The 13,083-nt window shown below is 37.8% G+C and overlaps 2 protein-coding genes across 11 annotated transcripts in view; one reads left to right on the top strand and one right to left on the bottom strand.

The window, feature by feature from the left end:
- Positions 1–1,604: 1,604 nt before the first annotated feature.
- Positions 1,605–11,492, bottom strand: FAM72A (family with sequence similarity 72 member A). The gene is made up of 4 exons (XM_039881749.1): positions 11,311–11,492; positions 9,008–9,085; positions 6,242–6,366; positions 1,605–2,759 (listed from the first exon to the last, which is right to left on the bottom strand). The coding sequence occupies exons 1-4, from the start codon at positions 11,460–11,462 to the stop codon at positions 2,665–2,667; spliced, it is 450 nt and encodes a 149-aa protein (XP_039737683.1). The 5' UTR covers positions 11,463–11,492; the 3' UTR covers positions 1,605–2,664.
- The window catches only part of SRGAP2 (SLIT-ROBO Rho GTPase activating protein 2), a 229,612-nt gene continuing 227,713 nt past the window's right edge, over positions 11,185–13,083 (top strand). For 3 of the 10 annotated variants that reach the window (XM_039881737.1, XM_039881735.1, XM_039881733.1), the window contains exon 1: positions 12,917–13,051. The gene's annotated coding sequence lies outside the window, so the exon portion shown is untranslated. Of the gene's footprint in view, positions 13,052–13,083 lie in introns of all 10 variants that reach the window. The other 7 variants (XM_039881736.1, XM_039881743.1, XM_039881740.1 and 4 more) reach the window with 4 other exon arrangements.

The raw sequence follows: 13,083 nt of genomic DNA, 5'->3' as shown, positions 1-13,083 counted from the left end.
CCAGATCAGGTCTAAACTTACAATGGCATAATCCTAACTTTCCTTGTTAGCTTCATCTTTTAATTAAATCTCATTACATATCTTGGAAGGTATAGGGTACAACTTATATTTACCAAATAAGCCCAATACTTTTAAACACTGATCCATTTCTTTACACTATTCTCCTCCCAGGGCAAACCTCTAACTGTGCTTCAAAGCCTGGCTTAAGTATTATTTCTTCTCTGTAGCTTTCTCAACTCTCACTCTCTCCCATTTAGAATGATTGTTTTTTCACCTATGGAGTCATTGAAGTTACACATGCCTTTGTTAAATCACAACTCGATGCATAGACTCATAGGGTTCAACTGTCTCCCCAACCTACTGGGTACTCCATAAAGCAAGTGTGAGCTGTCATTGTGAAATTCTTGACACATCATAGGAGTATACTGCAGGTTTGTTGAACTGAATCAATTAGAAGAGGACTAAAGCATCAATGGATTTTCTAGGCCTAGGAATTATGCTAGGACTAGAAAGTATATGCTAAATCCACATATTTGATTCTGCTTTTGGTTTTATCAGAGTGCATGCAATTTGCTTTTATTAAAAAAGTGTCATGAATATATTTCCTCAGGTAAAACATTATTAATCTGTTTTCAGCTTAGAATTGGATTTCTAATAACCTGATTACTCAAAAGATAGCTGAGTAATTTGAAAACTTCTCCATCTGGAGCGGAATCACATTTGGGGCCTGCTTCCGTCAGAGCACCTCTGTCTTGCTTTTGCTCTTCAAAGAGCTGCTCAGTCAGCTAGAGTCTTTGAAAGCACACGCAGAATGGAAACCAGGTGAACTCTGCTGAATTTTAAACTTGCTACATTCTCTATGTTAGCATTAAACTTTTCTTCTCTAATTAAATGTTAACTGAAGCATTATATAATGTAGTGTCAATTTATTTTTTATCTTATCCATCGTGCCATCTCGTTTCAGAAATCCCAGATCAAAAAACAAATTGTTCCACTCATCTATTTCGTTCCTTTGGTGACCTTCTGTCAGTGCCTATGGTCAGTGTGAAAGACTTTTAGAAAAGTTTTCCAGGTCCTCATAACAGCATTTCGGAAGCATCTTTTATCTTGGTTTACAGCAAATGATTCTGTCAATGCCCACAGGTCACTTTACCCTAAGACTTCGTTCGACCTTAAAATCAGTCACCGAGGCCCTCACCTAGGGTACCTTAGACAGCAGTTGTCCAGCATGTGTCTTGGTGAAATAAAATTATAGCTGGCACATGTCCGAACGTCCTCAGTGAGAACAGCATAAAGATTAAGAGCGGGAGCTTTGGAGTCAATCCGTCTGCGTTTGAATCTGGCCAAACCTCCGACCAGTTATGTGGCCTTGGACAAGCTCCTTCACTTCTCTATGCCTCACCTGTCTTATCAATAAAAAAGGAACGATAATGGCACCTACCTCTCATGGAAAAAGAGAGAAATAAGTAAATTAAACATGTAAAGCATTTAGAAGAGTGTCTGGCACATGGTAAGCACTCAATAAATGTTGGCTTTTATATTCTATACATTTATATTTTTAAGTGAAAAAAGTGGGTACAATAAAATAATTAAAGGAAGGCTGGTCATTTTTAGAACAAAACTTTATTTACAAAACTGCGACTCAGTCTGTTTTGGTATCACTATCGACGAAATGCCTACAGCTGAGATATTAGTTAAGGCGATACATTATTTTAGCTATACATAAAACCAGAATCCAACACTATCCCCATTTCCTATTTCTGTGTGGCTCTGTACACAGCTTTAAAAAAGAACAAACTCGCTTCGTAATGTACAATGGCTTAAGCAAACCACTTCTTCATTGTTTTGTTTTTTTTCTATTTAAGGGTTGGAACTGAGACTACTCATCTAAAATTTGCTATTTACAGAGAAACCCCTAGAGAATGGGAAAACTTAAAGACAGAGGTTTAGCTTATCTGGCTTTCATAACAGTGATATGACTTTAGAGGAATGTGAATGAATAATATTGGTAAACAGCATATACTGATAATTTTGTGACAAATCCATTTATCTAACACCATGCTGAGGAATCAAGAGGATTTCTCCATACATTTTAAAATTTATTCTATTTGCTAATTCACAATCTTGCTCCATATTAAAGTAGTTATCACTAATACGATAACCAGTACCCATCGAAACCTAAGATCCTGTTTTAAAAAATTCCCTGTTAAGCTTTAGTTCCTAGTTGGGCTTCCCATACATATGCCTGATTATATTCATAGATTTATGCACGTATATATGAGTGGTCAACATATGTATGGGTACTAATTCCTCTTTTCAGTAATGTAAAATAATGGTATCTGGCATTTGGTTGTAAGAAAAACTTCCCCAGATTGGGAGGTAGCTGAGTGACACATGAAAGAATCTTCTCCTATCTGAATTTAAGAATACATCTGTACTAAACAGAATGATGGAGAGAGGAAGAAGTAGAAGAAAAGAACTACATTGGCTCAAATTAAACTCAGATAATTATTTTGAGACAGCGAATAAATAAATAAAAAAATGCCCCATTTTTTTTTTTTAAAGAAATCACTGGCAAATCATTACTAACAATTTTAAAGTTGATCCATTAATACACATTTTAAATAGGAAAAAGTTTGAGAATTATATCTATCATAATTCTATTTATCTAATACACTCCTCAGTTGAGATATCTAATATATCTTCATCTGTACTTTCTTCTATCTCTGGCAAGTTGCCCCAAAGTAGGAAGTTAGCACCTGAAAATAAAAGGTCATAAAGTTATCTGATGCTGACTGCTGGTACAACTCAGATCATGATGCAGGAAATCTTATATGTTAACATTCTTATATTAAGCCATATTATTAGCAGTAAAGAGAAAAGCTATGAAAGAATGGGGCACAAAAAAATTATCTAATATTATTCATCTAGGACATAAACATTCTTTTAGCCCTTTTAAGCAATGGCTTGAATTCTAGAATCTTGGAACTCAAAAGGATGTCAGGAGTCCATTTACTCAAACCCTGCCTCCAGCTACATTATGCAATAATCACTCTACGCTGATAATTTTCACATCTATTTTAATGATTTTTAAGAACAGAGATCTCGCAAGATCATTTCAGATTAAATATCTCCTTAGAGTGTGCAAGAAGAAGGCCCGAATCAGTCTCCTGATCTCCTCAATGAACATGGAAGTAGCTGGTGCCTTTTTTCTGATTAAAAAAAAAGCAAAGTTTTGGAGCCAATTATAATAGGAACAGTAATCCTTGATGTGGGTGGGTTTTAGTCCATAGGTGGTCAAGGTAGAACTGTAAACTTTAGGACCAGGTTGTAGCTGTCAATACAATAAACAAAACAACAATGTAAAGCCTCCTTGTGAAAGGACAATCAGATTTCATATTGAAGAATCCATAAGACCATATATATGGTAGAGGATAATGAGATGGTTTATTCTGGGCATGTATGGTATTATAACTTGAAAGCACTAAATTGAAAAAAAAAAATTATTAATTGACCTCTAGGAGAGACAGTGAATCCAAGAAAGCCAATCTCAAGCTGTCCAGTTGTCAGTGTGGACACAAGGAGGACTCAGCAACTCTGGATACCCTCTCCACACATACCAAGATGGTGGCCACATGGTGGAAAAGAATAAGCCAGGCTTTGGAGATTTGGTTTGAATTCAGTTTCCACCACTTACCAGTACACCATGGATATTTTTTTTACTACCTTTACTACAAATGCATGCAACTCAGACTATATATATTATAGTTTTGTGTATTTAAATTCTTTACAACATGGTATCTTCTCTAATTCGCTTTTTTCATTAAACATTAGCTTTTGAGATTTACCTATGTCTATATGTGTAGATTTCATTTATTTCTGTAGAGTATTCCATTATGTGAATTTAAAAAAATATGTGTGTGTGTAGCCAATCACTCATCCTTCCCTCTAACTGCCCATTTAACACAGGCTTCCAAGGAGACACGTACAAGAATGTGCATCGTTGCATTGTTGAAACAGTAGAAACAATCAACTGTCTCTCCTGGTTGAGATACTGGAATCTAATCAAACAAGAAGTTAGCATTTATTTGATGCATATAGATGCCTATTATATTATTTTCTGTAATTTTTTTGTGTTTAAATTGTTTATAATAAAAAGTACTTCCCTTCCCCAGTGTGGCCCCAAGAATGAATGGTGTTTTGCTTCTGGCAATATTGCATTGAAGAGGTGACAGGATAGTAGGGAATTGGTAGGTCAAAACCTAAGGAACAGTTAGAACCCATAAAGGTCAATGGAGAGCTGAAGTCAATTTGCCTGCATTTGTCAATCCTAGGGAATTTGAGCTGAGGTTTCTCAAGCCTCCTCAGGAAAGTTTCAGGAAATCAGGTCTACATGTGTAGGCTAACCTAGAACGTAGACTTCTTGGGGGCTCTTTCAGTCTAAAGATTCTAGAATTTTATAAAGCTTGTGTATGTATTCCTTCGATGCTGCTGATTCAGGTGTTTCAAGGACAGTTCCAACAGCCACAAGACACCCTGTTTTATACCAAGCATCTAGAAAATCTTGCCTTAAAATCACAGTATTAGGGTCACAAAGAAGTTTGATATTCTTGGAGTCAATACTCAGAGACATGAGTAGCTCTCTGTACAATTGGTTCAAAGAAGAAAAAATAAACTAAGAGATTGGATCTGACAGAAGCAGCACCTTCCTTTCTCTGTTAAGAAGGGAGGAAGGAAATCCTGTGATACATCTGTTTCTCATGGATTAGATTCAATGCAAATGGAAGAATGCTGGGCTTTTATCTTTGAAAAATTAACTAATATTAAAAAGTAGAATCAAAATTGAAAAATCTCCACCCTGTGTTTTGAATTGTATGAAGCAGGAAAAATAATATCAAAGCAGAAACTTCCTTTAATGTGTCCCATGAACAACACAAATATAAAACTGGAAACCTAAATTAGGAGTCTATATCTCACTTAGAAGAGTTCAGATAAGTCCTCACTCAAAAATGGTCTCTTAACATATACCATGGATATTTAAATTAAGACCGTGAATGATGGGTTGAGAGCCACAATTGAACACCAGGTGATAAAAAAAATCCGAGTCTATAAAAACTGAAGCATAATTGGAGGGTTTGAAGACCCTGACAACCTAGCTTACAATTGTGATCGTTTAGCCTATGAAAGCAAATCATACTTAAAAAATAAAAAGATTATATTTTAAGTTCTGAAGAAAACTAAAACATACATTTAAAAACCTGAGTGTAGTGCCAACTTGGATTGTCAAGCTCTTTAACCTTGTTCTGTAAACTAAAGTTCTGCAAACTTTAGTTCCCACTAAAAAAGTCCCACTAAACATCAACTTGGTCTGTTGTATAAATAGATATCAGACATTGAGAACATGTGTCCTATAACAAAACTGAATGCTCCAGACAATATAAAATATATTATGTAAATATCCTTTAAGAATTGGTTATATGTTTCCTACAAAATAATTAGTATAACTTTTTGTTAATATTTCCCTTGACTAAAATTCTATCATAACTTACTAATATAGATGTCCATTTTTATCCTGAAGTAGTAGTCCTCAAACTTTTTGGCACCAGGGACCAGTGCTCCCATGAGAATCTAATGCTTGATGATCTGTGGTGGAGCTGAGGCAGTGATACTAGAGCTGGGGAGTGGCTGCAAATGCAGATAAAGCTTTGCTTACTCGCCTGCTGCTCACCTCCTGTTGTGCAGCCTGGGTCCTAACAGGCCATGGACTGATACAGGTCTGCAGCCCAGGAGTTGGGGACCCCTATCCTAAAGCAATATCACCAAATACAGAGGTTACTGAGTTATCTTCCATTCCAACTCCCCACAGCCCTAGCTTCTCTTACACACACACATATACATACACATAATTGACTATCAAATCTAAAATCTTCTAAAATTCTCTGGAGTCATAGTATGTATCAAAGCAGCAATTTAGAGCAATTACAATATTAATTTAAACAGGCCAAGAGATCCAGTCAAGTAGAGGCTCTTAAACACAATGATGGAAATAGAAATAACAATGAATTCTGGCTAGTAGTTTCCATTAGTAAATATTTGGGATAAAAGGAATGAAGTTTCACTCCAGCAGGTCTAACCTGGGTAAGAAGTTTTTAAAAGGAATCCTGAAATGATCTATTCAGATTTTCACTCAGGTATTGATAGATAACATGTTAAAGGAATGTCTGAGTCAATTGTTTCTTACCGGTAGAATCTAGTCTGTTAATACCATAAACTGCTCGGCTGTGAAACATCCAGAAGTGTCCATTGTTACAGGAAAGAAGGCAAGAACAACATGGAACAATCACATGATAACCTACAATGTTCCCACTAAAAAAGAAAGTAAATATTATTAGATACAATGTAATACCTGGCCATGTAAGCATTTTTATGTGCTAATGTAAATAGATGACATAAAGACCTCATTTCCTCCTAACATCCTCCATTGCTGGGATCTTTGGAGTGAGAGTTACTCTGATAATGGTTATAGTTCTATTGTTAAGTGGGAAAACTTTTTAAGTTAAGTGAAATGATACTAACACATTCTCCATTTCTTTGCTAGTATTATTTTATACATTCTCCTTTCAGAAGCTAGCTTCTAGATGGCATAAGGTTGTCATTTGTTCTGTAAAGCACCCAAAATTGATGTTCAGTACAGACAAATTTATTAAATAAACTCAGATCTGTGGGTAAAAGGTTTTTTGCTCTCCCCAGGACTGTGGCAAGTTGGGTTCTTATATGTTCTAGTTCCATGCCAGCACCTAAAAACTGTTTCAACAGATGGAGGAGTAGGAAGACAGCATGAGCCCCTGGAAACCAAACACAAGCTGGCTGCTCTAATTTTAGTTTCAGTGTTTTTGAAAGAATTCAGAAGTAAAGCAAATCCACAGCCTCTAGAGAAAGTTGCAAAAGTTCTTATTGTGTTTAGGATTATCCATTTGATTATAAAGTATCTCATTCTTCCACAGATTTTTCCCCCTATCTGGTTACTATTAAATGGAGTGAATATACAGGGAATGTTTTTTAAAGTACATATAGGGAATGTACTTAAAAAAAAAAAAAAGACAATATGAACTGTTCATACCTTGAGTTGTAAAAATTCTTATTATAGCTCGTTCTCACCCTGTGAGATGTAAGAGTCAGTCATTTTTCTGAGGCTTTATAAAAAATACTACAAAAGGTACCAGCCCACCTAAAATATGTATTCTAATCAAAATATGCTTGAAAGGCAAACAGATGAAAACAAAAGTTGTTCTTGGATTAGGACTGACAGTTATTTCCAAAATTAGATTGCAAGAGTAAATTCTATGGCTTTAATTACCACCTGTATTCATTCACTCAATCAATTAATGCTTATTGAACACGTATTATATGTTAGGTACTATTCTAGATGCTAGGAATACAACAAGGTTTTTGTTTTCATGGAGCTAACACATTCCAGTAGAGACACATCAGACCATTTTTCTCCCTTGTTAAAATCCCTTCAATGGCTTCCCATTTGCCAAAAATGAAAACAAATAAACCCCTTCATACCAGGGTCTAGATCCAAACGTGGCTATTGAGCACTTGTAATTTGGCTAGGCTGAACTGAAATGTGCTGTAAGTATAAAACATATACCAGATTTGAAAGACTAAGAATAAAAAAATAGATGTAAAACATTTCGATTATTTTTTATGTTGGTTACACACTGAAATAAAAGATGACCAAAATTAATTTCACCTGTTTCTTTTTACGTTTTAAAATGTAGTTACTAGAAAATTTAAAATTCCATATGCAGCTTGCATATTTCTACTGGACAGTGCTGCTCTAGATTATCTGTTTTAACTGCATCTTTAATCTACTCACACTGCTCTCCCCGCAGTGCTCACTCACAGTGTCTCAGCCACACTGTCATCATCTTTTTATTCCTTGGTACAAAGCTTTGTCTTGCTTTGGGTTCTCTGCACCTGCTGTTCCCTAGGCCTAGAACATTCTTCCTCTGGCTCCTTCTCATCCTTTCGGATTCAATCAACTTCAGTGTTACTTTGTCATGAGGCTTCCCTAACTATGCGCTCTAAAATAGCTCTTACTTACTTTCCCAACCTCTATTATTCTGTATAATTTATTATCATTCCTTCCTTTGGGCACTTCCTACTTTATTCGATATCTTATTTATTCCCATTAGAATATAATGTCCAAAGGCCGGTGACTTTGTCTTGTTTATTGCTGTATTTCTAGCTCCTATAAATTTGACTAGCACCGGGTAGGATCTCAGGACCTCGTTATGAATTTGAATGAATGAATGAAATTAAACAGTCATTAGCACAAAAGTGGAGTTGCTAACTTAAATTATTAGGATTATAGTTTATAATCCAAACACCATTTAAGTGAGAAAATCTCAACCTTCTCTAAAATAGAACTAATTACACTCAAGTCTACCTCTCAAAAGATAATAGCTTTCATCTGTGTTGTAATTTATAGTTTATTGGCCTTTTAACATTCATAATTCATTTGATCTTCATAACAACTCTATGAACACAAAAGATACTTTAATTTCTATCTTAAGAAGATACTTTAGTTTCTATCTTCTGAAGTGTATCTTCTTAAGATAGAAATTAAATAAGAAAACAGAGGGACAGAGGTTTACAGGTTTAAGGAGTTTACTCAAGATCACACAGACAGTAAGAGTAGGGTCAGGGCTCAGAATGATTTTTATGACAGAAAATCTAAGTGTTTTTTTCCCCTCTAAACTACATTGCCTTTTTCTAAAAATTAAAGCAGATATCTGTCAATGAGCTTTGAAAAATTTTAAATCATATACAAATGTAAAGTGTCACAAGACCCTTTAAAAAAATAGCTGTGAGTAACAAATGGTTTTTCAATAGTCTATTGCATGGATTATAACCACTGTTCAGCACAGTCCACTGAACCTTTCTCTCTGCTTTGGAGTTGACATCCGTCTCCCATACCCAGGGCTATCTAGAATAATACCATTTCAAGCATGCGATGTCCTTCAGTTTACATTTGCAGATTTCAGTGAAATAGCATCTTCCAATTAAGTCCACTGTGCTGGAGAGGAAAAAGCGTAGAGATAGTCAAATGTACTTTTTTAAATTGTAAAATACGCATGACATAAAATTTACCAACTTAACCATTTTTAAGTATATAGTGCAGAACTGTTAAGTATATTCACATTGTTGTGCAACAAATCTCCAGACCTTTTTCATCTTGTAAAATCAAAACTCTATACCTATTAAACAACAACTCCTCATTTCCCCCTTCCTTCAGTCTCTGGCAACCATCATTTTACTTTGTTTCTATTAATTTGATTGCTTTAGATACCACATATAAGTGGAATTATACAATATTTGTCTTTTTGTGACTTATTTTCACTTAGCATAACGTCCTCAAGACTCAACCATGTTGTAGAATGTGACAGGATATCCCTCCTTTTTAAGGCTGAATAATATTTTACTGTACATATATACCACATTTTGTTTATTCATTCATCTGTTGATGGACATTTGGGTTGCTTCCACCTCTTGGTTGTGAATAATGCTGCTAAGAACATGGGTGGGCAAATAACTCTTTTAGATCGTACATTAAATTATTTTGGATATATACCCAGAAGCAGGATTGCTGGATTATATAGTAATTCTGTTTTCATTTTTTTGAGGAACTGTCACGCTTTTCTCTAGCAGTGGCACCATTTTACATTTCCACCAATATTGCACAAGGGTTCCAATTTTTCCATATCCTTGCCATCAAATGTACTTTTGATTGTGATTTAGTATGAATTTTGTAGTCCTAAAGAGCTGAAAGAGGCTCAAAGTAGAACTATAGTATATTTTGTAAGAGTCAGTTAATATTCGTGAGCTTACCATAAACATGACAAACCTTCCATTTAAAAAAATCTTATGTGTTCATTGATTCATACACATCTTAGCACATTAATCCATTACCATTATAACTCCTACAAGGAAGAGTAGACAATAGGAAAGACCTGATTTTATTCTAGACTCTGGTCTAACGTCCAACAATTCACATATCTGAGCCCTCCTTACAACTGTCTTATTATATACCACAGCTATTGTAAAGATGAATGGGTTAATATTTTACTCACAGAAACTTTGCAATAGTAGGTTCCAGATATATTGTCCAGTGCTTTTTCTTTTTGCAATACACCACACACACACACACACACACACACACACACACACACACATGTACTGAAAATATTAACCTATTTATCTTTGCAATAAATAGCTTTGCCATTAGGCATGACTACATTTAAGCCAATTCAGATGATTTCAAGAAAGGAAGAGTCCACAGCTTTGAGTATGTTTTAAAATAATTTAAAGCTTCTATCATTACCATGAAATTCATTTAAAAGTATTATGACTATTAGCCTGCCTCCTTATGGCTTTGTATCCAAAGAACAGTTGTTTACCCATATTTTGGATTATTAGTCTTTCACTTTAATGATAGTTTCAATAAAGAGCTAAATCTTGAAAAATCATGTAAGTGCTATATTGCTTATGGAAAAAGAAAGTACTTTTTAGAGTTAGAAAAAGGTATATTTGAGTCAGATAAAATGGCCATTTTTCCAAGTAGGAAACAAATTTTTAAGGACTATACATCCAAAAGTGTGTAGTGACTGAAAACAGAATTTAAAAGGATTTAATTATGCAAATGATACATGATATCCAAAATAGGGTTTATGAGAGACAAAGATTATTTTAGGGCCGTCTCTATTTCATCCCATAAAAATCTATTAAAGTTTCTCTCATTCAGAAAGAGAGATTTTATGGGAATATTGAATTATACAGACAATGGAATCAGATTCATTCAGCATGCCAATTGCAAACAATGGTAGAAAACTATGAATGTTTTTGGTGTAAAGCTATGGATTAAAAATGAAAAATTTAAATTATCTTTCCTCTCCAACAGTTCAGAAAATCTTGCTTGAATTTACCTAGAGTCTAGGTCATGAACTTGATCTAGTGGAGGTAGGTGGTTGGGCAGGGCATAGCACCAGGGTTCCAACTTAAGGGATGTGGTCACATGACTATAATTGAACTAGAAGCATTACATCAGGACTGACCACTCTGGCTAACCCACAGATTTTGTCCAGACAGTCTGCCCACTTAGTTATTCTCCAAGGGGATCATCAGACTGTTGGGAGTGGCTGGAACACCAAAATGATAACCTCCTTGTTGACTCCCAGAGGTCCAAGCCATACACTTTTCCCATTTAGTTAAAGGCTACCGTTGCCCGCCACTAGCATGACTTACTTGGTAGGAGGGATGTCTGTAGAGAAAAGGTCTATTTCAGTATCAGCCAGCAAAACAGCCTTCATTCCCCTAGAGCTGAGCACTTGTTTACAGAATTTGCAACACAGGATGGACACGCACCGGTCCTTGAAACTGCAAGTGCTGGTAGACATGGCGTCCCGGGACGGATGGAGGAGGTGTGCGATTTTGAAAATGGAAACAAGAGGAAGACCTTTTCTAGTCTGATTCCCCCAGGCTAAAAATAAAATTGCGAGGCCTCGAGATTTTCTAAACCTCCAAATTGGGAAGGAAATGAATTCTTTTCCGTTTTCTCGTGGGAGGGTAAAAGTAATATTTATTGAGTAGAAAACGAGAGAAGCAGCAATTTTGTCTTTCCTTATAACTTTCGAGGAAGGGAGTGGAGTTTGAAGCAGGAACGGGACAAGATGCAAGGGGCCTAGGGAACTTCTCTACGGTTTTCCCTTCCTCCCGTCTAAAAAGGATCCTCCACTCTAGCTCCCGCCCCTTTAGCAATTCCAGGATAATCTCTTAAAGCTTCTCCTCCCTTAAGCACCTCCCTCGGAGAGCTCTAATTCGGTAGGCTAAGTGTCCCTACCCTCGCCTTTTCTTTGAAAATCTTTTTCCTCTTCCCGAGCTTCAGAAATCCCCACAGCTCTTCCCACCAGGACGATCCCAGCTTCTCCTCGGTCCTTCCGCGACCTTCCTTCGCTCTGCTCTTCTGCCGGCCTCTCTGCTGCGCTCCTCTCCTAGCAGCCCCTAGCCCTCAGCGTGCTGGCTCACGCGCTGTTTCTCTCGCGTCTCCCACCCCTCAACTCTTCCTCGTGTCCCCCGCCTTCCCCTCAGGTTGCTCCCGGAGCGGCCGCTCCAGAGTGCGCGGTGGTGTTTGTGGGGTCGCTTTTGGGGCGCAGTCGGCGTTGGGGTCTCTAACCACCCAACACGTCGTTTTTATCCCCTCTTCCGCTCTCTCTGACTTTCCGACCCGCTGTCAGTTTGAATTGCCAGCGCCGCTCACGGATTGGGAGAACTAGAGCTCGCCCACGTCCTGCATTGGACGTCTCCGGAGCCCTCCCTTGACGAGCTCTTAGTGGCGAGGTGGCGGTACACCCCGCCCCGGTAACGGTGCCAAGATCAGTTCGGCTTTCTGGTTGGCTGAGCGTTTCTCTGTCTCTGATCTCATTGGCGGGCCTGGGGAGGTTTGGGCGGATCCACTCCTGCCCTAGTGGCAAGGACGCCCTTCGCGCTTCTTATTGGAAGACGTCCTACAGTCCCCACCAGTCTCTACTCTCTATTGGCTAAAATTCTCCGCAACACCCCTCCTCTCCATCTCGGTCCAATTGCTCTTGCCTTTTCTCAAGAATTTGTGTTTGGTTGCTGGTTCCAACGCAGTCCCGTCCATTAACTCTAGTTTAGGGTTTGGCCACTGCCTGAGGAGCTTACAACGTTGCCACGCCTCGGTAGTGCTAGTCACACCTCTAAGTTTCACCAGCCCCTCCTCCTCATTCCTGGCCTCTCGGGACCAGCTATTCCTATTGGCTATAGGCCCCATCGGTCGATAGAAAGCGGGCGGTGATTGGCAAGGGGGTGGGCTCTGCTTCCCGGCGGGGTCCTGCGGAGTTGGCGGATTCTCCTCAAGGGACTAGGGGACCAATCTGCGTAGAAGCGGGTGGCGGGGAAGAGAGGGGTGGAGAGCTCTGAGTGGGAAGCGGAGCCGGGGGCCTGGGACCCGTCGCGTCAGAGCCAGGTAAAGGCTCCTTCCCTCTCCCCTTTTTTCTT

This window comes from Pteropus medius, unplaced genomic scaffold (genome assembly GCF_902729225.1).
Source record: "Pteropus medius unplaced genomic scaffold, Ma_sr-lr_union100, whole genome shotgun sequence".
Lineage (NCBI taxonomy): Eukaryota > Metazoa > Chordata > Mammalia > Chiroptera > Pteropodidae > Pteropus > Pteropus medius.
This window is presented reverse-complemented; position numbering and strand designations above follow the sequence as displayed.